Source organism: Mus musculus, chromosome 3 (genome assembly GCF_000001635.26).
Source record: "Mus musculus strain C57BL/6J chromosome 3, GRCm38.p6 C57BL/6J".
In the NCBI taxonomy this organism is placed as follows: Eukaryota; Metazoa; Chordata; class Mammalia; order Rodentia; family Muridae; genus Mus; species Mus musculus.
The window spans coordinates 126,661,115-126,687,684 of NC_000069.6; the positions used below are offsets into that span (position 1 = coordinate 126,661,115).

At 40.5% G+C, this 26,570-nt stretch overlaps 1 protein-coding gene and 1 long non-coding RNA gene across 39 annotated transcripts in view; one reads left to right on the top strand and one right to left on the bottom strand.

The window, feature by feature from the left end:
- Camk2d (calcium/calmodulin-dependent protein kinase II, delta) overlaps nucleotides 1–26,570 on the top strand; it is a 250,840-nt gene that overhangs the window by 65,628 nt on the left and 158,642 nt on the right. For all 38 annotated transcript variants that reach the window (XM_030252342.1, XM_030252344.1, XM_030252343.1 and 35 more), the window contains exon 3: nucleotides 23,546–23,605. Coding sequence is in view for 32 of the 38 variants with exons in the window: in XM_006500823.4 (XP_006500886.1) it covers nucleotides 23,546–23,605 (60 nt within the window). In the remaining 6 variants the exon portion in view is untranslated. The remainder of the gene's footprint in view (nucleotides 1–23,545; nucleotides 23,606–26,570) is intronic.
- Gm15551 (predicted gene 15551) lies at nucleotides 6,215–7,829 on the bottom strand. The gene is made up of 2 exons (NR_166466.1): nucleotides 7,731–7,829; nucleotides 6,215–6,549 (listed from the first exon to the last, which is right to left on the bottom strand). It is a non-coding gene; the product is annotated as a predicted gene 15551 (long non-coding RNA).

The following is a 26,570-nucleotide window of genomic DNA, read 5'->3' on the forward strand; positions in this document are numbered from 1 at the left end:
TCCTTCACTGTCGAGCATCTGACTCATGTGTATTTAAGGGAACTAGCTGATGACTGGACTCATGCAGCTACGAGGAAAACATGGGATCCAGACCTGTTTGTTACCCTGTGTTCTTAGGGCCTCTTTGATGCGGCAGCCCTGGTGACTCACTTCAGCTCGGTTTGCAGAACACTTGAATGAAAACTTCATGCACAGTGATAGTTAAGAATGCTATGTAGACTGAACTGATGCGGGATGGTCAAATTCCTACTTTCAAATGAAATTTAAAAAGGCCAAAGTAAAGGTCTCTGCCTGGTTTCTCCAAAGCAGAGCCTGAGAGAAAGAGGTTGTCTGAGAGAGCTGGACGTTGGGTTGGACCAGAGAAACAGGAAAACTGACGAGCTTGGCCTGTTCTGCACGGCACCGAGGTTTTCCTGACTACAAGGGTATGTCTGCAGGGCACAGAAAGGCAGCAGGGAACCCAACTGAAAGGCTTACAGATTGAGAATATGTGCAGGAACGGTAAATGGTAACTAACATTTTGCAGCTAAAAAAAAAAAAAAGAAGCCGAAGTGACTTTCTACATCAATTCAAAAAGTTTTGAATACCTGTTTTGCTCGTATACCATTGCTAGTATTTGAAAATTCGTTTAAAAAGTCAATACACTGATATAAAATATTGTTTGTCCTAATAACCCCAAACATCTGAAACCTTTGGCTTGTTTCTCTGTGGTACAAAGTTCTAGCTTGCCCTCCGTGTGTGTGTGTGTGTGTGTGTGTGCATGTGTGAAACATATAACTTAATTCTTCTTCTTACCCCATGTATTCTGTTTTATGTTGTCAGTTTTCTGTTAGTGAAACACCAAAGCCTTGCACCCTGTAAAGAGGTCTACTTAGTTCCTGTTCCATATCTGTTTTGATCTCTAGGGGCCTGAGAACATGGTACCGCTTACCGTCAATGGGTAGAGTCATTTACACAGGAGGAAGCAAGAAGACCAATAGAGATAGCCCATCATGCTTTTGGTCTTGTGGTAACCCATTTATTCCTCTGAGGTTTCAATCACTCTCATGAGATGTGGTGTCTCTGGTGACTGAACACCTCCCACTGGGTCTCATCTTTTAAGAGGTTCTAGTACTGTTCAGTGTTGCTGTTGTAGTCCAAGCATAGGAACCTTTGGGGATATGAACCACGTCCAACCCATAGCATCCTGTAAAACATCTTCTTTTATAGTGTAAACAAGGAAAAGAAAGGGCTGACCTAATTCATGTGGTCCTGTAACCCATGCTTTGATTTGCTTTGTTTTGTTTTGTCTTTTGAGAGACAGGGTCTTAGTATATAGCCCTGACTGGCCTGAGACTTAATATGTAGATATAGATATTATTAGGCTCATCTTGACCTCACAGAGATCCTCCTGCCTCTGCCTCAGAGTGCTGGGATTAAATGTGTGTGTCACAATACTCAGAGCTGAAGTTTTAAGTATGACTATTTCTTAAATTAGGAAAACATATATACTGACATTATAAAACTAACCAATTATGAAGTAGAACTCAAGAAGTCTGTTTTTGTTTTTTTATTTTTAAATTAAGTAAAATATTAACTAATGTCAATTATTTACATTTCAGCAGACCACTTAGTTAAATGGTAGTTTAACCAGGTTTTTAGCCATGGTATGTGTGGCTCTGTTTGTTTATTTGTTTTTATTTGTTTGGTTGTTTTGCTACTCAATTTATTATCATCTATTAAATGGAGTAAACTCTAGAAACAATTTGAGATGAGAGGTGTACCTTGTCAAGAGCCTGAATTGTCCTGTGCTTAGCGGGACTTAGGATGCCTGTGCCATTTATTGTATTTGGATTGAAAATGAAGAATATAAAGATTTTTAGATTTTTTAAAATCTTGTATACTGCAGTATCATATATGATAAGACGATTGCAAAAGAAAGAGAAATAGCTTAAGCCGATGTGTCACTATCAGTAAAACGAGCACTTAGTTAACAGGAACCTGAAAACTCCTGAGTCTTCCAGTATTCTTTAATCGAAGAATGGCTGTAGGAGGTAATGCTGTTTGTGACCTACCTCTCTCATGAAGAAAAAAAAAAGAAGATTAATTAGTGAGTAATTAATAGACCAATGCACAGCCCCAAGAAAGGTGTTCTGCAGGTCAGAGCTTTCATTAAAAGTTGACTCTCCAGACCTCATGAGATGGAGCCTTCAGTCAGTGCTCATAAGGGAGCCACTCATCTTCAGGCAGTGACACCAGGGATATTTGTTCTAGTTCCATTTGACAAGGCTCATTTTCCCACTGTGTTCCTTAGTGTCCTCATCTGTCAAATCAACAGTCTATGACTGGGTAGTCACTAAGAGGAACTTACTCCAAACGTGCCATCATCAATGTCCTTTCAACTCCCATTTCCCACCTATTAAACTACTGCTAAGATATATTTCACATGCCCCACTCAAGTGCTGTGGCAGATCTTTGTCTCCCTTTCTGATGAAGACCGCATCATAGCCAGCACAGACTCTAGGTCAGGGTCAGCTTCAGGAACAATCAGCTGGTCCTAAAGTGATCATAACCCTCCTGTGGCTTCTCGCATCTCATGACCACAATGGGAACTGAGGTCCCAGCTGTGGACCACACTGATTTACTCTGAAGCTCCTGGCCAGACAGAAACTTTAACGGTTTTGCTTTCAGTTTGCTTCTTATATGGCTTGGCTTATACTCTCTCTTTCTCGAGATCTAGCAATACAATCTTGGAGGTCGTAACCTGAAAATAATTTGCACCACACATGACATTTCAGCATCTGTTTCTGAAGAATCTGACCTGGTGAAAAGACCTCAAGCAGAATGTATAAAAAAAGACAAAACACACAAGCTGAAGGGAGATCTGAAGCATAAAGGATTTTTTTCTCAGTCTATGCCTTATTCATTGGAAAACTGCATTTCGAACCAAAAGCAAGAGAGGCTTAACCAGGAAGAGTCCGGTTACCATGGGGTGTGTGATAGGCAGGAGAGGACACCTCTGGCAGTCCAGGTTGTTTGTCCTGTTAGTGTTGGTTATAGCTAAGCCTCTACTCGCCTGCTTAATCTCTAAATCCATCCCTTTTTGTTTCAGAGAATTTTGGAGAGAAACATCATACCAGATATGTTTGGTTTCTATTAGAGACTGTGTCTTTTTCAGATCAGAAGTGTAGGCAGTGCTTTCTGTCTCCTTCTCCTCTGTCCATGTCTTTTGATTTAAATGGCTCCGACTTGGTTTTCTTCTAAAAAAAGAAGTTGCTGTTTGACAGACGCTGTAAAGTCGAACTTATAACAAAAATTGTATGAGTGCAAGACATTCAGTTTTATACTGGAAGGGAAGTTTGGTAGTTCCTTGCTGGTGCTTTTCCCATATTAAGGATTTTCCAGTTTGGTTTCGTTTTGAAATGAGATTTATTGCACTTTATTGCACAAAGTTATATAACTTGAAGATTTTTGATTCCCCTCTATCCGTTGCTTGAGTGATACGACGGAACTGTTTTTCTATTTCCCTTTTACGTGATTTGATTTGTGCATTTATCTATTCTTGACGAGTCATGTTAGAAGAAACTGAGTTCTGACTGGTGTGTGTAGTAAACTTCAGCTTCTTTTGACCTCACCCTCCATTCATCTACTCCATGATCAGAGAGTAAATCATGTTTCTGATACCATGTTTTAGAAAGCTTAATTATCTCTTTAGCATCAATGTTCATCCATCCATGGAGTCTGTAGTTCTTTCCACTAATGGACAGACGTCCAGAGTAGTATCATGTCAGTGAAATGCCTTCCAGATAAAAGGAGAAAATGCACACCTCTAAGGTTCAATGCAGAGTGTGTAGGTATTTTTGCATAAATTCTAAAAATAAGCTGAATTTCTGCTATTATTAGTCAAAATACTGGGCATTGTGGGGTAGAAGACAGGGCTGGGAGCTTGGGGGGCTCATAGTGTTTCTTGATCTGGGTACTGGTTGAATGAATGTTTGTTTTGTAAAAGATCATTGTGCACTATACTTAGGGCATATTTTCTGTTTCTTCTCTCCTCCCCCCTTTCTCTCTCTCCACACACACACAAATGCATACCACACAACCGTTCTCTCTCTCTCTCTCTCTCTCTGTGTGTGTGTGTGTGTGAGTGTGTGTGAGTGTGTGTGTGTGTGTGAGTGTGTGTGTGTGTGTGTGTGTGTGTTTGTGTGTGTGTGTGTGTGTGAAATGTCTCTCAAGCCCTTAGCCTTGAGCTTCCACCCTTGTATTTTTGGAGACTGACTTGCTATGCAGCTCAGTCCAGCCATAAACTCATGATTCTCTTGCCTCAGCTTTCTTCATGCTGGAATTAGATGCATGTGCTAAATAAACAATTTAAAAGTACACCTGGCTTAGGAAATGCCCTTGGAGTAAATGTACTTTAAGAATCACAAAACCGAGTGTTGGATCCCACAATCGGAAAGGGTCTTGAGTTCTCTGGTGTCTTTAAGAGGAACAGATATAGACTTTGGAGTTCAGTTGGTATCCTATAGTACTGTGATTTCATGTTGTGCACCCGAGGAAGCAGATGATTACAGAGCTTTTAGTAGATGGACCATGCTTCCATGACGGCTGAAGAACACCCGGATCCCCCTACCTCCATCTCATGCAGTCCTGCTGTGTGGCTCGGCTAGCCTCCTGATCTGCTCCTGCATAGAACCTCTCCTCACTGAAGGCTTTGCTTGAGCATAGTTCCTGGGGATTTATAATGGCAACTCAGATACATGGGATAGCCTGATTTTTCAGTTGGCCAGAACTAGAAAACTGTAGATGGTTCTTATTTGGCTTGTGACTGTAGCCTTTAAAGCCAATCTTGTCATGACAGTTATCCTTGAGAGTAGCTATTATGGTACAGCTAAATTTCAAAGAAAAAAAAATGGCTTTTGCTGTTGTTTGAGATAAGATCTTAGTATGCAACTCAGGCTGGCCTCAAACTCACCATCTTCCTGCCTCCACCTCCCAAGTGCCAGGTGACACTGCTGTGACATGTCCTCTGGGTTACACATGCTCTGCTGCCACGGGGAGCCATTTTCCCATGTATGTGAGGCTATTTTTATTTTGACTGATTTGTCTTTTTAATCCAAAGGATATAATTGAGATTGTTGTATTTTTAAATTGTTTTTTAAAAGAATTTCATATTTGTCTGTTGTACCCACCAGTTCTTCTCTTTCTGATCTGTCTCTTTCTCTTCCCCATTCCCTCTCAAATTCATGACCTCTTTATTCTTTAATTACCATTGTTACATGTATATGTGATATACTGGTATTGAATAACCAGCTATAAGCTAGGTCCCTGGAGAGCACTAAGCTTCCTCCGAGCCTCCTTTATGTAGAGGTGGGACATTGGAAGATTTCCTCCATTTACATTGGCATGTCAGCTGATAGTTATTGTTCAGATCTTGGTTAGAAGGTGTGTGTCTAAGAATGTGTATTTTATCTTTGTCAGTGAGCACTGAATTTTCTAGAAACCATTTAGTTCTTTCTCAGGTAAATGTTCGTGTGTTCTTTTTCATGGCTTGAGATTCTTATCAGATGGCCTTGTATTGTGAGACACTCATGGCAGCTTTTAGACCAACAGGCCAGACTATGTTCTGGTGTCTGTGGCTCCTCAAGAAGGAGGTTGTTCAAGCTCTCTCTCGAGCGACCTATACTTTTCACTTAAATTTTCTTGTTTTTACACCCCTTTCCTTATTTTTGAATCCATTTAATCAATACTTAATCAATACTTATTGTATACAATAATATTGCATTTCGTGTATTTGTATATGTACATAATTACGTTTATTAAATAATTTAAACTTGAAATTAAGCATGGAGAAGGATGTAGGGAAGGGGACAGTGGAGGAGTAGACTTCTTTTGCCAGGTTTTCTAACCTTTTTACATTGCAACACAGTGTTGCCATCTATCTGCAAAGCTCATACCCCAGGACCCTGAAATTGCATATGCACATTCGCACATGCATGTGCACACACATACACACACACACAAACACATGCACACACACCATGTATACACACATACACACCACACCATGTATATACTACAAAAAACACACACCACCCACACCGTACCCACAGCAGACACATGGGCACCACATGCACACACACCATATGTAGATAACACTCACTCGCGCGCACACACACACACACACACACACACACACACGCGCGCGCGCACACAGAGCAAAACAACCACAATGTTTTATGTAATTGGTTTAATGGTTTAATCGTTTATGGTTTAACATTGAGCTGAATTTACAAATTTGCCCCTACCCTTGGGGTACATGGGGTTGGCCAGCAATTTGGAAAGTGAGCAGTTGGTGGTCAGAGCCTGGGGATTTTAACTTCCTGGTTCTGGAGGGGAAACAGGAGTGATGACTGAGATTAGAGCAGGAATATAGATCACTGGAGACAGGGAGGTCAAGAGGCTGAGAGGCTGAGAGAGCGAGAGAGCGTGGGCCAGTTCTGTGTTCTTGTGGAAGTAGCACGGCGTTGGAAGGCTCTCAGGGAGTGCAATGCTGGTTGCATGCCAGGCCTGTAACAAATAAAGTAGACTGAGCAGTGAGCAGTGGGGGATGGAGACACTCTGTGTGCCAAATAAGCAGCCTACAAGCCCCAGATGGCCTGCACAGCACAACCCCTGGATTCTTGGTGATTCCTCCATTTCTCAGCATCCTTCGACCATTATCTTGATCGATCAAACTCTGAAAGGCAGGGGCCGCCCAATCTTAGTTGGATATTCCAAGATGACAGGAATCGTATCTTTTTCATCTTCTTTACTAGGGCATGTTTTGCTGCCTGCCTAAGCAGTAGACACTGATGGCGAAGTGATAAATTATGAAGGAACTAGGCAGTGCGGTGGTTATTTTTTAAGAGAATATGACACTGTTTTTATTTTTACTCAAGTAAACAAAATTTCGTAAACTTTCCTGGAATTTAATTTCTGCCACTGCAGGGCTCTTCCCCCATGCTTTATTAACATAGGAATTTCTTGAGATTTCTTTCTAAAACCATCCCTTTAGTCAGAATAATTAATTTTGATTCCACTCCATTCCCCCCTCCCCCAGTGATGCAGACATTTCACAGAGCCAATTAGGTTCTGTAGATGAAGCTGCCCTTTGTGCACAGAAAGGAGCTGTCTGACTCCAAGCCCAGTACAAGTTCATCTGCCTTTTAATTGTTCACTGCCAGCCTGCAGTCTCTCAGTACCAAGAAATGGTCAAGAGGGATTGAGACAGTTTATAAACACAAGCGAAAGGCCCAGGCAGTGTGCCATGTGTGTGCATAGAGAAACTCTGGCAGGACCTGCCACGAAGCTGTCAGCCGTGGTCTATTTAGATAGTCAAGTTTTAGGAGAATTTTCCTTTTCATTTAGTTGAAGTGCAGTGATATGTTCTATGAAAATGCCCATTTAAGAGGTGAACATCTCAAAGTAATAACAGGGGAGGTTTAAATCAGGGTGGGGACAAAAGTCAAGAACTGAGCTTTGAAGAGAGGAAAAGGGGCTTGCCTTGGAGGAGGAAAAGGGCTTGCCTTGGGGGAGACGGGCAGGCTGCAGGACCTAGGCTGCAGGTAAGGGCTGTTCCTCAGGAGGCTTATATAGGGTGTACCACAGCCCTTTGCTAAGAAACATGCCTTTTGTCCTTGCAATTGCTGGAAGCAAGGCTCCATCACAACAGAGGCTCCTGGCCTGTTCGCCTCCAGACGGAAGCCTACCTTAGGTTCACGCCTGTTACTGTAAAGGAGTCATCAGGCTTTTCTCACAGCAGGCGTTGCACGGGTGCATCTTCTCAGCGTCCCTCTTCTCTGCAGCACAGCTTCCCACAGTCTTGTACTTTAAATAAACGCCTGCCCTGCCGGGAGAAGGGAGGAACTCCAGGACCATTCTGTCCAGGGCGGTGCCCTCTGAGGAGTTCATTCCCCACGCTTATATAACTGGAAGTGAGCAGTGGGTCCCTGATTGCAAAATAATACAAACACCCGTTGGTTGGTTGCCTCCGAATGCATGATTTTGCTGCCCTGTACCAGATAAGCACTTAATTTTTACCCGCCAGGGTTTTTTGCTAAAACGGAGGTGGTTGCACTTGAATATCTCGTCTCAGTAGGAATTTTGATGTTTAAGTGATTGCATTAGCCTTTCTTTATTGTACAAGTAGGAAATAGAAGCACTCATCGAGTGCTAAGAATATATAATAAAGATAGACACATTTTTTTTTTGGAAGTATGGTCTTAAGTAGCCATAGGAAGTAATAGGTCAGTACGCCATTTGCATAAGCGTATGTCTTCTTTCTCTGCTTTGATTTATCCTCGTGCCTCATCTCCTTCCCCATTCCCCCTGCCTCTCCATCTATTACATGAGCCTGTATCTTTCCTTAAAATCTATTTTTTTCATGCATGCATGAAAAAGGATTTTACCTTACAATTTCCAAACAACTCATAGGGTGTGATCTAGAGAATGCCAAATGTCATTTTGTGTTCTGCTGTGGCTTTCTTTCATTTTCTGGGATTATGACCAAGCCTGGACCTTACAGGGTTTCGCCTCGGTTCCCTTCTCTCATCATCGAATTTTTAGGGATTTGGTCACAATTTTGACCCATTTAAGAGTTGATTAGATATGTATCTAATGAAATAGTAGAGACTTCAATTTCCTTGCATTAACATGGGAAATAAGTGCAGTCTGAGAAAATGGTGATTTCATTTTCCTTTAAAGGGCATTCTCTCTCTCTCTCTCTCTCTCTCTCTCTCTGTGTGTGTATGTGTGTGTGTGTGTGTGTGTGTGTGTGTGTGTGTGACAGAGAAACAAAGAGAGAGACAGAGAGACAGAGAGGTGGACAGAGAAGGGGGAATGGATGAGGTGGCAAGGACAAAGTGTCACTACTAGCATAGCCCAAGCTCTCCTACCACTTAGCCATCTTCCTCGTTCAGTTCAGCTCCCTGTTGTGATCTCAGGACTTATACATCCTCCTTATTTAAGCCATTGCTTTCTGATTTTATTACTGATTGGTAAATATGTAGACATTTCCCAAAACAACTGTCAGACTCTATCAGTTACTTGTCTCATTATTGTGACAAAATACTCACATTTGGGGACAATGTCTTCCTGCCCTATTCATCGTACTCTAGAGAGTCCCTCACAAACAGGTCCAGAACTTTGTTTCCATGGCAATTCTCAAGTTCTTCACGTTGTCAATCAAGATTAACCACTGAAGTATCCTTGGTCTGTTTGGCAGTTGGTTACTAAAAACGCTGGTTGTGGATATGTTTAAATACCATGCATGGCATAGGAATTATTTTTTTGTTGATGATGCAGTTAGGCTATCTCAAATTTGTAGTATCTTAGTGAGATGGAGGGGAATATAAACAAGGTTTTAGTCTCAGTTTTTTAAGTTCATAAGCTTTCTTTTTTTCTCCATTATTTCTGGGAGAGCCTTGTGAGGATTAATTTTTCCTCCAAGTTTCAGTTGGTGTCCTTTCTGTGTGGGCGAGCACTCGTGGCTGCTTTACTGTAGGAACAGGTTTCTGGTGAGTTGCTCGAGCAAAATAAATAACTATTCTCTTAAAAGGAAAGCAAATGTCATAGCTTTTGTGAGCCACCTTATTATGCAAATATCATTTTTTTTACATTTAGTATTTGAACAGTAAGTCATTTTCTACTTTCCATAAACATAGCAAATCCTGAGCACAGAAATGTAGACACCTTTTTGCTTATAAAAGTAAATGCAAAAATATATTATAAAAAAAAGCAATGCTATTTTATCGTTTTTATTTTGTCATTTTTACACTTTTGTTGTTTGAGACAAGGTCTCTGTAGCCTAGGCAGGCCTCAAACTCACTGTGTATCCAAGTATGACCCGGAGCTCCTGGTCCTTATGCAACACTGTGCCTCCTGCTGAGTTTTAATGAACCAACAAATATTAAGGACTATATAAAATCTAGAAAAAACAGTGAAATCATGTCTGTAGCTCTGTCTCCACATGTGTGGAGCAACCTGTAATACGGGTCCATGATCATGACGCCATGGATGGCGCGTCACATCCTCCTGCTGAAGTCTAGATGCCAGATGTTGCTGGAAACGTCTTACACAGGGATGATTAGCAGTAACACAACTCTGCACAGATATCACTGCAAGTCAGGTACATTTATTTCGAAACTTACCTTCACAATACTAGATTCAGCTCAGCTATTCCTTGCCTGGCTCTCAGAGACCTTTACAGCCACCCCAGGGCCACCAGACACTAATGTGTTGGGAAGGGAAGAGGAGTAAGGAGGAAGATTGACTGCTGTTAGAATACCTTGTGCTGACGCTTTGATGAAACACGCCAGTCTGTGAACTCGGTGCACAGGCTCCTAGGGAGCCCCTGCACAGGGGAGAGAGACCCTGCAACTGCAGCCCCCTCCACTCCTGCTTATTCGGAGAGAAATTGGCTGCTGGAATGATTAACTTCAGGCATTTCAAGCACCGTAAAAAGTCACATTACTTGTGACTCTTGTGACTCTTTTCCTTTATTCTTCTTTATCGTTCAAAGTCATTCTTTCCTCTCTATTCTAAGGTGTTAATATTAAACTACATTAAAATTGTCCCTCAGAAAGCTGTAAAAGACAGCCATGCTTTTCACTCTTTGAATAGGTTGTGTTATTTAATTGTTAATAAAAGCAAAATACCTTTATTTTAAAGCAATAACAATAAAAGTCCCAGCAGCAAATGCACTCTTGTGTTATTAGTCGATTGCTTATAAAAATTGCCAGGACTGTTGTAAGGAATGGAGAAATGTGGATTATATTTATATTTAGTAGGCATTGTGTCCATTCTGAGCCTCTTTAATCTCCAGGCAGCCAAAGTGTAAAGGATTTTCATGCAAAGTGTGTCAAATGACTCAGCTCCATTGTTCCTAACATGGAAATGGAGTTGTATATTAAAATTCCTCCACCCTTCCCAGTAACACTACACGGTGGGTGGGGGGTTGGGGAATCTGGGAGATAGCAAATGTGGAAACAAGGTAGACTATTACACAGAGTTTAATCTCATAACTATTTACAGAATTACATTGTTGACATAGTTAAAATATATACACAAATATAAACCACTTTAAACTCCGTATGTACCCCACTCATTTGCTCCTGTCCTCGTTCATAAGGGCCTGTTTTTAAATGATATTAACAATCACTTGACATGATAGTTCATACTGTATGCAGGCTTCGGGGTAAATGTTCTGAGAAATACCTTGTCCTATGAATGCAGTCCTGGTGAATTCACCCTACCCCTTACCCTCCCCGACCTTGTACTGGTCTTGATTGGACCTTCCTCCACTGTTTTCTTTACCCTGTAGGGCCATGCCCTGCTGGGGGCCTGTCTAGGACACCTTTCTCTTCCTGTCCAAGTCTGTGGCAACCCACACATGTCAAGAACCCTGTGGTGGATCTGCCACAGGTTCAGCCATGTTAGCAGAGGGCAGAGAAGCCCACTGAGGGATAGTAGCAAAATTATTCAAGGGACCAGAATGAGAACTGCCTAACCTCAGGCAGGGCTGTGAGCTGTGAGCAGGACTGACCACCCATAGAGTCTCTTGATTTTATAGAGCAATCCAGTCCAGTACCAGTGTCCTTTGTCTCCATGTGTCTGCATTTAACTGTTTATCAGTGTTTCCCCTTTGCTCCTAGTGGATGAAAGCTCCTTCAGACCCAGGGTTCATCACTTAGAAATAGTGACATCCTTCCTCGGAGGCTCTCCTAAAGCTTGCTAGGTCCTGGCAGGAATCTCCGTCTTTATATATAGATATGCTATATTCTGTGTAGTCAGACATTAAGTAAATGGCCACAGAAAAATGGTATATACATTGATGTATACTGTATTCAGAACATTACAAGGCCTAAGACACACTGTATCACTTGGATTACAATGACACAGATACAGATACAGATACAGATACAGATACAGATACAGATACGGATAGATACAAGATACAAGATACAAGATACAAGATTACAAGATATAGGTTCTGCTTTATGTTTGTATAATGTTGTGCAGAGCATTATTTCATGTCATTTAGCATTGTCAGAGTGGATGCCATTTGTCTTAGTCAGGGTTTCTATTCCTGTACAAACATCATGACCAAGAAGCAAATTGGGGAAGAAAGGGTTTATTCAGCTTACATTTTCATGCTGCTGTTCATCACTAAAGGAAGTGAGGACTGGAACTCAAGCAGGCCAGGGAGCAGGAGCTGATGCAGAAGCCATGGAGGGATGTTCTTTACTGGCTTGCTTCCCCTGGCTTGCTCAGCCTGCTCTCTTATAGAACCAAGACTACCAGCCCAGAGATGGTACCACCCACAGGAGCCTTTCCCCCCTTGATCACTAGTTGAGGAAATGCCTTACAGCTGGATCTCATGGAGGCATTTCCCCAACTGATGCTCCTTTTTCTGTGATAACTCCAGCCTGTGTCAAGTTGACACAAAACTTGAAGAAGGAAATTGTTCTCTTAGAAGACCATGAAAGATAGTGCTATCAGATTTATTTATTCCTTTACTGTCCTAAGAAACAAAGTATGACAGTATCCAGTAATTATCAACCTTACATAACGGATTATCAGAAGGGTGTTCAGTTGGAATCTGTGAAGTAGATGATCAAAATCATATTGAGTCAGGCACAATGGCATACACAGTGAGGAGGCTGAGGCAGGATGATCATCGTGAGTTCAAAGCCAGCTTAGGCAACGTAGTAAGATTCTATTTACCTTCCCTCCTAGCTAAATAAAACTAGCAAAATTACATAAATGGCTTATATACAGCATTGGTTGATTTAATTTGTTTAAAAAGCATTACACCAACAATGGAGGAGTGTTGCTCTTTCTCCACATCCTCGCCAGCATCTGCTGTCACCTGAATTTTTGATCTTAGCCATTCTGACTGGTGTGAGGTGGAATCTCAGGGTTGTTTTGCTTTGCATTTCCCTGATGATTAAGGATGCTGAACATTTTTTTCAGGTACTTCTCAGCCATTTGGTATTCCTCGGGTGAGAATTCTTTGTTTATCTCTGAGCCCCATTTTTAGGATAGGTAAAGATACTTTCCCAATCTGTTGATGGCCTTTTTGTCTTATTGACTGTGTCTTTTGCCTTACAGAAGCTTTGCAATTTTATGAGGTCCCATTTGTCGATTTTCGATCTTACAGCACAAGCCATTGCTGTTCTATTCAGGAATGTTTCCCCTGTGCCCATATCTTCAAGGCTTATCCCCACTTTCTCCTCTATAAGTTTCAATGTCTCTGGTTTTATGTGGTTCATTGATCCACTTAGATTTGACCTTAGTACAAGGAGATAGGAATGGATCAATTCGAATTCTTCTACATGATAACCACCAGTTGTGCCAGCACCATTTGTTGAAAATGCTCTCTTTTTTCCACTGGATGGTTTTAGCTCCCTTGTCAAAGATCAAGTGACCATAGGTGTGTGGGTTCATCCTCTGGGTCTTCAATTCTATTCCATTGGTCTACTTCACTATACCAGTACTATGCAGTTTTTATCACAATTGCTCTGTAGTACAGCTTTAGGTCAGGCATGGTGATTCCACCAGAGGTTCTTTTATCCTTGAGAAGAGTTTTTGCTATCCTAGGTTTTTTGTTATTCCAGATGAATTTGCAGATTGCCCTTTCTAATTCGTTGAAGAATTGAGTTGGAATTTTGATGGGGATTGCATTGAATCTGTAGATTGCTTTTGGCAAGATAGCCATTTTTATTATATTGATCCTGCCCATCCATGAGCATGGGAGATCTTTCCATCTTCTGAGATCTTTAATTTCTTTCTTCAGAGACTTGAAGTTCTTATTATACAGATCTTTCACTTTCTTAGTTAGAGTCACGCCAAGGTATTTTATATTATTTGTGACTATTGAGAAGGGTGTTGTTTCCCTAATTTCTTTCTCAGCCTGTTTATCCTTTGTGTACAGAAAAGCCATTGACTTGTTTGAGTTAATTTTATATCCAGCTACTTCATTGAAGCTGTTTATCAGGTTTAGGAGTTCTCTGGTGGAATTTTAAGGGTCACATATATACTATCATATCATCTGCAAAAAGTGATATTTTGACTTCTTCTTTTCCAATTTGTATCCCCTTGATCTCCTTTTGTTGTCAAATTGCTCTGGCTAGGACTTCAAGTACAATGTTGAATAGGTAGGGAGAGAGTGGGATTGCAAGCTTGTACAACCACTCTGGAAATCAGTCTGGTGTTTCCTCAGAAAATTGGACATAGTACTACCGGAGGATCCCGAAATACCTCTCCTGGGCATATATCCAGAAGATATTCCAACCAGTAAGAAGGACACATGCTCCACTATGTTCACAGCAGCCTTATTTATAATAGCCAGAAGCTGGAAAGAACCCAGATGCCCCTCAACAGAGGAATGGATACAGAAAATGTGGTACATTTACACAATGGAGTATTACTCAGCTATTAAAAAGAATGAATTTATGAAATTCCTAGGCAAATGGATGGACCTGGAGGGCATCATCCTGAGTGAGGTAACCCAATTACAAAAGAACTCACATGATATGTACTCACTGATAAGTGGATACTAGCCCAGAAACTTAGAATACCCAAGATATAAGATACAATTTGCAAAACACATGAAACTCAAGAAGAAGGAAGACCAAAGTGTGGACACTTTGCCCCATCTTAGAATTGGGAACAAAACACCCATGGAAGGAGTTACAGGGACAAACTTTGGAGCTGGGACGAAAGGATGGACCATCTCGAGACTGCCATACCCAGTGATCTATCCCATAATCAGCCTCCAAATGCTGACACCATTGCACACATTAGCAAGATTTTGCTGAAAGAACCCTGATATAGCTGTCTCTTGTGAGGCTATGCCAGGACCTAGCAAACACAGAAGTAGATGCTCATAGTCAGCTGTTGGATGGATTACAGGGCACCAATGGAGGAGCTAGAGAGAGTACCCAAGGAGCTAAAGGGATCTGCAACCCTATAGGTGGAACAACAATATGAACTAACCAGTACCCCCCCCGGAGCTTGTGTCTCTAGCTCCATATGTATCAGAAGATGGCCTAGTCGGCCATCAGTGGAAAGAGAGGCCCATTGGTCTTGCAAACTATATGCCTCAGTACAGGGGAATGCCAGGTCCAAGAAGTGGGAGTGGGTAGGTAGGGGAGTGGGAGGGGGAGGGTATGGGGGACTTTAGGGATAGCATTGGAAATGTAAATGAAGAAAATACCTAATTAAAATAAAATAAAATAAAAAATTTCAAAAAAAAAACATTACATTTTGACTAAATATTTCCTGGGTTTGGGGTTGGTTTGGGAGGCAAAATATTTAGTAAACATGAATACCTTTTTAAAATGTTTTGATTTTTCTATCTCATGTTTTAATATTAAAAAACAGGGGAAAATTCAGTGTGACTACATTGGAAAGAGGGACAAAGAAATCCAGGAGTACCCAAGTCCCTCCTCCTTGCCTTGATACAAGGTTACACATATCTAAGCTGCCAAAGTCAGGGTGGTTGTCCTGCCCATCACTGACCCATTATTGCTTTGACTCCACTCTACTAAATGATGGTCTGAGATTTGATCTTTGTTTGATGGATAACAGTAGTCCTCCTACTATTTCTCAAGGCTTTTTTCTAGATAGCATAATCTTATAATTTATGTGAAATTATATTTTCATAATGTATTAGGATTACCTGTAAAATGAATGATCTTCATTATCTCTGGTGCAAAGAGTATGATTTTAGTGCAAGTTCTAATAGTCTATCTTGAAATCATTCAACCACACCCATTTCTATTCATGTTGATGGTGACTCTGTAGTTCATAGAGAACCTACTTTAACCTATGTGCAGTACCTGATGCTACATATGTCACGTAGCTTTTCTAGGTGAATAGTTTTTAAATATACTTTTATTTTTAGTTAACACATGTTTATAGGCTTCAGTGTGATGTTTTGATAATATATCCAATGTGTAATCATCAAGATCAAATTTGTGTATTTGTCATCTCAGAGATGTATAATTTCTCTACATTGGAAACATTAAAAGCTTGCTTTACTAAAGATATTGAATATTCTCTCAACTGTAGTCAACTACAGTTGTGCTGTGCCTTCAAGGATTGAAAGTTAATCCTCCTATGTAAATGAGATATTCTACAATTCCTAGGTCACACTGTGTGTCACGTGACTGAAGCCTATGGTGATTGAGGCAAAAGGGAAATTATCTGCAGAGGCTTCCAATCTCACAAGTAAAACTACACATAGAAGAAAGGGTAGTCTAAGTCAGGTTCTGGACACTGAACACAAGTCATTTGGACATCCAGTTGTTCTTCAGAGCTTGAACCAGGGTAGCAACTCTTGTTTACCAAGAAGCCAGGAATCTTCCCAGCTCTCTGGGTTGCTTTTCACAACATTTTCAAGGTTCTTCTACAGCATCAGGGACCTTATAGGCCTTCAGTTATCTAGAGTTAGGCCACTTTCCTTCATGCAGAAGTAAGGTGAAATCAAGCAGAATGCCAGTTTGTTACCCTGCCCTTTCTTTTTAAAAGAAATGAAAGTAATCTTATGAACTAAATATGGGGGAGGGGAGACATCTCCACAAGGGACACATGGCTTTTATTTAATCTACATGGAATTGATGTTGGATAGACCCCATTTTTAGTTTACTATAATCTTCCCGCATGGAGCAAACATTAAGATTTCACTTCTAAATCATGAGAAACGAATGTTCAGTGCAAGAAGAATACCATCCGTATCGTTGTAAGGTGCCACTGACACGGTCACTGGATAGTAGAAATAATAAGGTTTTGCTGATACCTAGCAGCATAAAGAATCTAGATCAGATGGTTAAAAGTTCAAATTTGTGTTGTAACACATTCACAATTGAAGGATAAAATGAAAAACATTAATAGATTTTTAAAAAAAAAAACTTTACTTGGGTGAATATGATGTCTTTAAATTCCTATTCAGTGGTGTGTTTTTTCATGTGACCCATTTAAACAGACAACATTTACATTCTTTCCAGAGTGGTGCCTTAATTACTGAGGTGTACTTTTTTCATAAGGAAAGTATGTTCAGAATGTAATTCTGGAGTTTCCAGGAGTAAGGCCATGTGCAATGGTCCCGTTTCTAAGATAGCATCTCTCCAGATTTCCCTACTAACAGGTTTATATTTTTATAACCCGGTTGATTCACGGATTCCAGTAGAACATCTATCTTTTTTCCCTTTTTATTTGAAATTCACCAACTATTTATTTAATGTATAGTTTGTGTACCTGAAACTGCCATATATGGTTAAGATAGTTACAGCAGTTCACGTGGACAGCAAAACTTTTTCATTCTTGGGTTGTTTTTTTTTTTTGAGATCATAATTATATTATTTCCCCTCTTCTCTTTCCTCCCTCTAAACTGTCCAATAGACCCCACCTCTCTCTTTTTCAAATTTATGCTCTTTTCTCCAATTTCTTAATTAGTCAACTTCCATACCTACAAATACACATACACATATACATGCATATAGACACATATCCCCAAATGCAACCCGATCAGTCTGTATAATGTTCCTCGTGTGTATGTTTTCAGGGCTGACCATTTGATGAGGCTTCATGGGCTCTTCCATCTCGTGTTTGCATGTCTGTTACTGTCCTTGCTCAGCCACAGTGTCATGTTGGTGAGGCTTTATGGTGCAGCTTTTGACAGTAGTAAGAGACACAGTTTCCTAGCAAACGTCTGATCCTCTGGTTCTTCTTTCTGATTTCTCTTCCTACATAGTACTCCAGCTTTCGGTATAGAAGTGTTTAGCAGATGTATCTGTTGAGACTGGACTGTACGACTCTATTTTGGTTCACTCTGGTTGACTGTAATGGTCGCTGTCAGACAGCAAAACTTTAAAAGTAGGAAGACATGCAGTGACCACTAGCAACAGTACAACATTTAAAGTAGTTGAAGGCCTCCTGCTCTTCTGGGAAGGGTTCACTTGCCACATTTAGTCCCTAGGACTTAGGGGTGTCTTCTCTCACTTGAGCCTGTGATTGCTTGGCAACTGAACAAATGCGACAGAACTGGAATTGGACTTGGGCTCATTGAAATGCAGAAGCCAGAGGAGCAGTGATAACCTGAGCTCAAACAGACCCAAGAGATGGAACGCAGACTAGAGCACGGGGTCTCAGAAGGTGAGGACCTGGGCAGCAAGCGAGGGGAATGCAGGCGCTAATGCTCCCCAGCCTAAAGCTGGTGGACAGAAAGTGGTGATGGAGGCAGATATTCAGACCTTTGTTTTCATGGACCGGATTCTTGAGACATCCACAGTTTTATAGATTTGGTATAAAATTATTTAAAAGTGAGCTTCTCTTTGTGTGGAGGCAAAGCTGGGATCATGAAACCCGTTTGGCTGTGGCAAACCCCAGCCTCTTTCAAGCTATACATTCACTGAAGAATACAGTTTATGCCGTGTATATAAGTATGTGCATGTGTTGGTAAGACAGATGGTAATTGATCATGACAGAAGGCCAAACTCTTCCTCTGCCCAGCTGTCCCTCAGCACTCTGCTAAGATGCTCTGCTGTATGGGCTGTGGATTGTCCCATCCAAGACCCACAGGGGCTGCACTGGATGATAACCAATTGATGGCATTAGTAACAATGATGACACAAAGTAAAGAAAAGAGTCAATGACAACTCTTACCCACACAGTTCAATATTTTGGTATTTGTGCAAAGGGGACCAAATACTTAATTCAGAATCCTGTTATTAGTGAAAGTTAATTTATTGACAGAGCCAGATAGGCAAGCTGTAGTACTGTATAATTTTCATGCTGCCCCTGCTACAGTGACAAAGTGGTTGAGGGCTAGCACTCACATGTATGGTCCGATATTTTGCATAATATTAAATTTTTATTTTTGAACATGTGAAGGAGCCACTTCTTCAATAGGTCTGAATTTCAAGTTTTCATTTTTGTTTATAGTATCTTACAGCTGAAAAGTGAATATTTTTTCCCTCAGATTCTCAGAAATTGTTTTACAATCCAGAGTTTTACTCCCATTGCCAAGCCCTGAGACAGGATTTCTCTGTGTAGCCTTAGCTGTCCTGCAACTCACTCTGTAGTTCAGCCTGTCCTTGAACTCACAGAGATCCTTCTGCCTCTGTCTCTCAAGTGCTGGGATTAAAGATGTGTGCCACCACCTGGCCTGTGTTCTTAGTAACACTATCCCTCACTGACTCCATGTCCCAATTAGATAAAAATACTGTTTTTTTTGTTTTGTTTTGTTTTGTTTTGTTTTTTTTAAGAGCAACCATTCATTGCTAACGTCATGCATTTCATCAAATCTGGAAAAAGTACAGCCTCAAATCTTGTATTTTTGTTCATAAAAATATGAGTTTTAGCTTCACAGGAAGAATGAAGCCTACCTGTTATAGCTAGAATGCATTAATAAATATTCAATGACAAGAAAATATAGTTTTATGTTCATTTCGAGGCTTGTGGCTAGCAGCATCTTCAGCTTGGGGGACATAGCTCAGTTGATACAGTACTTGCCTTTCTTTGCACAGCCTTGAGTTCCATCTCTAGAACTACATGAACTGTATACAGTGATACATGCTTGAAATTCCAGCAATTGGGAAGTGGTATGAGGATCAGAAGTTCAAGATCAACTTCAGCTCAATAGTGAAATAAGGTCAGCAGGGCTCCATTGAGGCAGTATCTCAATAAACAAACATTTTCAAATAGTATCACGAGTCTCCTGCCTTTTGTAAGTACCCTTGTCTTTTGTTGTTGCAGTAGTGAGTGTTGGGAATAGTGAGGTAGAACGTAGGAGTTTTGTTGCTGGCCAGATTAAAAGTAAAGGAAACTAAATGGATAATGAATTTACCTCTTCAGCAGGCTACACACAGACACGTGCTTTTGAAAGAAGCCCTCCTCCTCATTCACATACTCTGTCTAAAAGTAAAATTGTGAACTTGATGTTGAATTTGAATCACACCAGGTGATATGCATATCTATTATTATAAAAATCTCATTTTTGTGAAAGCTAGTATTTAGTTATGTCATCATTTTTTTTTTTTTGAAATGTCAAAACATGCACCCAGGCGAGTTCAGAGCGCCTGATGATTCACGGGAGATCCAGAGATTCATGCCTGGCTGTGAGCAAACATGTCAGTGAAGCCACTCACAGAGTGAAAGCTGCAGAACTGCAGTGCCAGAAAGTGAGCTGTGGGGGACAGACCACAGGGGAGCCCTCAACAGTCACCTCTTGCTCTCTGTGACCTTCCGAATCAGAATAGAGCCAGTCCAGTTTCTGATTTCCCTCCAATCGAAGATGACAGACATGGACCATAGCTTCCATGCTTAGGCTAAATAAGAGAATGACCTTCCCCTTTACTTCTCTGACTCTAGCCTATGGTAGCTTTGACCTAATGTTACCTGATGGGAACCGAGGCGTGGCTCCAGCCAAGCTAAGGATTGAGACCCACAGTTTAGCAGCCTTTCAACAACTGAATGGTGCCAATCAAGATGCAAACTTGGAAGCCTATGAGTTCCCAGCCACGACTGGTACCTTAATTCCAGCGTCAAAAACAAGTTTATATGGTGTTCTGCTTCTACTCTTGTGATATTTGACATAACAATAGAACGCTAGTACACGGTTATAGTATTTTGCTTGGGCCACTATAATAAAGTACACAGACTAAATTTACTGCTTTATCCAGTTCTGTAACTTTGATGTCTTCAACAAAGTTGTCAGAGGCATTGCATGTAATAAAACAAAAAACAAAAAACAAACAAAAAAACATGCTCCCTCTTTTCCTAGGACCTCGGCCAGTGTTCCCAGCCTAGCTCCGAGCTGCCACTGGCTCCCTCTCTAGACTTGCCTGTTCCTCCTGGCTTACCTCAGGATTGATTGCAACCAACCCCCACTCAGGGAAAGCCAGGAACTGCTGTCCGCAGCAGTTCTACCGACTCCTCTCTTTCTCTGCCCACCTTAGCTCTGTGGAAGAAAAACACTAGACATCTTTATTAACTTCGAACTTGTCAGATAGCACAGTTGCTGGGTGCAGAATCTCCTGCTCTAACCTTATCAGCTAACCTATATCAGCTAGTCTATGTCAGACAGCCTCTGCAGACCTCCTTGGTTAACCACTGGTGGTGGAGGCTGCCGGTTCTAATTTCCCCAAGATCTAACATGACTGCTGCTTTCTCCTTGTTCCAAAGCCTGGCCTGAAAAAAACAAAAAACAAAAAAAAAACAAACAACAACAACAACAACAACAAAAAACCCCTTTCTCCTTCCTCCAGTCTCTTCTTCCTCCTGGTACCCTGAATTCCTATCTTCACCCTTTACCCAGCAATTGGCTACTGCCCTTTTTATTGACAAACCAAGAACCAACTAGGGAAACAACACCTCCCCCTAGAGAGGCATGTTTTGCCTGTGACTTCTCTCCTTGGCATGTAGATAGCAATCCTGTCCTTCTCTCTCCACACTCTTTTTCTTGCATGTGTGCCGATGTCCTGTGTTGTTTGGTTTTGTTTTTCTTTTTGCATGGACACAAGCTATAGTGGGTTAGAGCACACACTGCTGACCTTCTAATTACCTTTTAAATCATTCTTTCTACAACTGTAGTCACTTTTGAAGATCTGGGAATGAGGACTTCAGGATATGGAATTTGCAAGGCAGCAGCTCTGCCAATTATTGTTGGCATAAAAATTAGTAAGATAAATGTAGAGGTACGTGCCTCTCATTCTAGTGTTTAAGAGGCCAAGGCAGGAGGGTGACTGTAAGTTTATGGTTAGCCAGAAATTCATGGTCACCCTGTTCTACATAGCAACTTCAGGCTAGCCATAGAAACAAAAATTTAAAATATAAGTAAAGGTAAATCTGTAATTATTTTTATCTCTATGGCTAAAACTATATAAAAGTTATTGTCTATAAAGTTCTTGTCCTTACCCATTTTCCTTCCTTTATAAGTATATAATTACACATATTGTATACTTTATATTTCTGAATGCCACATGGTTAGCATCTCTTTGCATATCCTTGTAAGCATATGTCTTCCATATGCTTCGCTTGAAACACTACTTGTTTAAGAGAATGGTAATAAGTGCATTTCCAAAATTTGGTGTAATCTTTGTGTTTACTTGTATATTGTTAAATAGCTAAGAAGTAGAACTTGTTCAAGGCTTGAAGAGTTTCTAGATATACGGTTGTAGGTGGTGTAGACTGCTCTTTGGAAATCCAGAGGCACTGATCGTCTCTCTATGCAATGTGTCCACTTCGTGAACACACTTCTTTTCTCCCACTGTGCATGCACACACGAAGACACACATATGTGTGTACACAAATTATTTTTTCCAAAACTCCAGGAGAGCACAACAGAGGTTGACAGTTATGAGCTCACAGTTCTCAAAATATGGATCTGTGGACCTCCTGTGGACATCTCAGCAGATGTGTAAGGTCAAATGTATTTTTCAACAAAACTAAGATCCTATATGCCTTTTGGAAACCAGCTGGTAACATGTTTTGACATGTGTTGTATCATGAATGCAGAAGAAATAGACAAGGAGCGTTGATGAAGTTTGAATGTCTCAAGGCAGTGGTGCTCAACTGTAGAACCTGTTTTTGTTTTTTTATACCTTGTTTGATAGGGATCATAAATTTGATTTGTAAGCTTTCAAATTTCACTTTGCACCTAAGCTTAAAACAACAACAAAACATATGTGAAGTTTGGATGTGCTATTAAAGCCCATATTTACATTTACTTGAAGAGCCAATCAAGCTATGTTCTTTACATACTTGTAAGGTCAGATGTAAAATGGATTCTCTCTTTTTAACATTATTTTATTTTCCTAAGAAAATGTAGTGTACTTACACATTTTATGCATTTGAAAAATATGGCAAGCAGGCAGAGCTGAGCAGGAGATGCAGATTTCTGGAAGTTCCTACTGTTGGAGGAACAACACTAACAGGAATGTGGACTAGCAACTGTATGGAGAACAGCTGACCACACCAGAATCTCTTTGTTCCTAGGGGTAAACTATACTGATCTATGAGCCCTGGTAACGTTTGGATTTCTGTCTCCAGATGTTCATCCTGTAAATCACACTCACATTGAGTGATTCAGGTGTAATGAATATCCAAAATCTCAGCACAGAGAAGCTGAGTGAGGCAGGGGGATCAGCCTGGAGTACAGAGTGAGAATCTGCCTCACAAAATTAGCAGACTCAAAACCCCCAAATAAAATCAAATACTAAACGAAATGCAATGCTTTTCACTTGACGTTGCTGCTCTACGCCAACCCTACCATGCTCAACATTCCACCTGTGAATTCTGCTACGTTCTGTGAAGCTCAGTCAAACACCAAGCCAATCCAAACTACAGAAGGCCACATTAGGCAGTTTTCACCCAAATGCAACTTGACATGATCACCATTTTTAAAAGGAATGAAAGCATAAGTAAGAACAGAAGTTTGATGTCGTATGTATTCTGCCTATTACGGCTTACTGATTACTTTTGGCTTTCTTGTAATATATTTTTATTATTGTCTTTTCAACAGACCATCAGAAACTGGAAAGGGAAGCTAGAATCTGCCGTCTCTTGAAGCACCCCAATATTGGTGAGGAAATATTTTCAGATATCTTAAATAATATATCTTATGTGTTCTGTATGGAACTACAGTAAAAATGCTCATTTCGGTAACTAGTATATTTACAATTGATAACAAATAGATCCTAGTCTCTTGATCATGGTTGTATTTTATCCAGAAGTTTTCATGTATATATAGTTATTAAGTCATCCATTTTTGATACAATTTGTGAAGCAAGAGTGAATTTTTTTAATAATTTCAACTAACTAGCTTAACCTTTTTTGTGTGTAGAATGAGTATAGTAATGAAATAAACATTTCATGTTTCCTGTGGTGCTGAAGATTGCACGTTAGCTAGTGAGTTATCATGTTGAGTATAATTTAAAAATTGAAATTAGGTAATTTCTGGTTATCTGTTATTCACTTTATTGTAACTAAATGTTTTGGAATCTGACATATTAGCTATCAGTTTTCCTCTGGATGCCTCTGAAATAGAAAGGATAACCTAGTTAGAAGAGAAGTTGTAAAAGTAAAACAAACAAACAAAAAAAAAAACCAAAAAACAACAAAAGAAAACAACAACAAAAAAACCAAGCACACGGTTTAAAAATTTGTAGCTAGAGTTTTTCAAGGAGTAGCAATTCTATACAGACAAACAATGTAAGAAATATATGTATATTCATGTGAAACTTGAATGGAAATTGGAAAAAAAAGAAAAAAAAAAAAACCATGGCCAATGTTTGGCAGTGTGTGGAGCCGCAGTTTGTGTGTGTGTAATTCGGAGTTGTCAGCGGCTGGTGGTCCAGGTTGGAAAGAACTATGCTTTTATCAACTCAGTTGCTAGCACTTCTTACCCTGTGCCACTGAGGGATTGCGATGCACACAGATGGGCAGGGCCACATCGTTCTGAATGGAGGTGAGAAGAAGCTGGTCATGTGGCCTGCTGGAGCTAGCCGATAGTTATAATAAACAAGGGGTGAGGGAGGGAGGAGGGAGGAGGGAGGAGGGAGGAGGGAGGAGGGAGGGTAGAAAGAGGCAGACACAGGGAAAGAACAGCTAAGGGGAGGACTCCAAGGCTGAACCTTGCCCACTGAAGTCCACGAACACTCGTTTTCTAAGTGGAGGAAATTGGAGTGATTGAGTTTTTGCTCTACTCAATTTAAGGTCCCAAAATTACCTTTTCTGACTCTATTGTATTAACATCTGTGAAGAACAGTGACTTACAAAGGGCACTAGCAGCTAGCACAGGCAGTAATCAGCAGCCAGTAAACAAGGGATGCCTCAAACAAGAAAGCTCATGGTGGCACAGGCCTTTAATCCCAACACTCAGAGGCAAATTTTTCTGCATTCCAGGCCAGCAAAGCTACATAGTAAGACCTTGTCTCAAAAACAACAGCAAATGAATGAATGAATGAATGAATGAATGAATGACTATGAAGGAGAGAGTAGCCAGGGGGTGCTGGGAGCAGAGCTTTCTGAATCCACTGGGACCCTAGGCTGAACAGGGAAGTCTAGAGGGCCCTGGATGGCTCTGCAGCTCCTAATGTCTTACAAGATCCTTAACCTCTATTTATTACTTGCTCTTTTCTACTGCCTTATTTATTTTATCATTTAAAACCTGTTATATTTTAAAACTTCAAGAACACAGACACTATTTTTAACAGTTGTTTCCCCCCTCTTCCTTCCTTCCTTCCTTTCTTTCTTTCTTTCTTTCTTTCTTTCTTTCTTTCTTTCTTTCTTTCTTTCTTTCTTTCTTTCTTTTTCTGTTTAGATAGGATATCACTGCATGATCTGGAATTCACTCTGTAGGCCGGCTGGGCTGGAATCCATCTCCTCTTGCCCCTCAGTTGTAGGCTTAAAGGCACTACCACCAAAGATTCAAGTCTTGAGAACTTACAGCAGTTAAAAGTGTCTTGTTTTATTTTATTTTTCCCTAAAGGGAAACATTTTAAATGGACCCACACTGATACTTTATGAAACAACAAATTATTTCAGTGCTTTTTAAAAATCATGTTTTTTTTTTACTGTAAAATAATATGTGTACTTAAGAATGATTTTGGAAAAAAATATGATGGTTAATTAAGAAACCAGTGGAAATAGTCTGTAATTTTTGTTTTATGTTTCAGACTTTTTATAAAGAATCTTAGGCATGGCTAAATTTGACCATTCCCCTGTGTGCATTTTTTAATCACTTTATCTATTTTGTGAGAATTGTCCCATTCAGGACAGTGACTGGAGGCTAGTGAGCTTGTGCTAGCAGTGACCTAGGCTGTCACAAAGATGAAGCAGTAGTCAGGAGAGATGATGCATTTGAGTGTGTAAACAATAATGTCAGAACGATTGCTTCTCTGCTTGTAATTGATGTAGGGTAATTGGGTATGTGGAGATCGATCATGTCCTGTTAAAACAAACAAAACAAAAAAAAGTTAGATGCTAGTTAGAGAGGAAGACAGATTCTACTCAGAACTAGTGCATTATGGGAAAGAAGTGAGATGCCTAGCTCTCACATTCTAACACGTAGCATGACTGACAGGCTCCTGTAGCCACAGACTGTCCTACGAAGGCCATGTGCAGGGGTCCAGGGCAGGGCCTTTTTAAAAACAACTTTCTAGGGTTAGATCAAGAGAATGTGCTTGTGACTGTGTTAAAATGGCCTGATTTGTATAATATGACCTTGGAAGTCATGCTTAAATTGTCGTGCAAACAAACGTGGACTATTCATGAGCACACCCAGGAAGAGAGCTGTGGAGGCTATGTCCTCCATCTTCCTGGTCTTTGAAAAGTACCTTTCCTCAAATTCTCACAAGACAATATTACAGTTTTTGTTTTTTCTTTATCTTTTTGCTATTGTAGCAGATCACTTCATCCAACTTGTAAATCCCATTTTCCGTTCTTCTCTGCCAGTTCTGGTCTTCCAGAATTCTCAGGTTCTGCAGGGGAGCGGTGCATTGAGACACAGTAACTGTCACACCGAAGGGTTACTGTCATTACTCAAC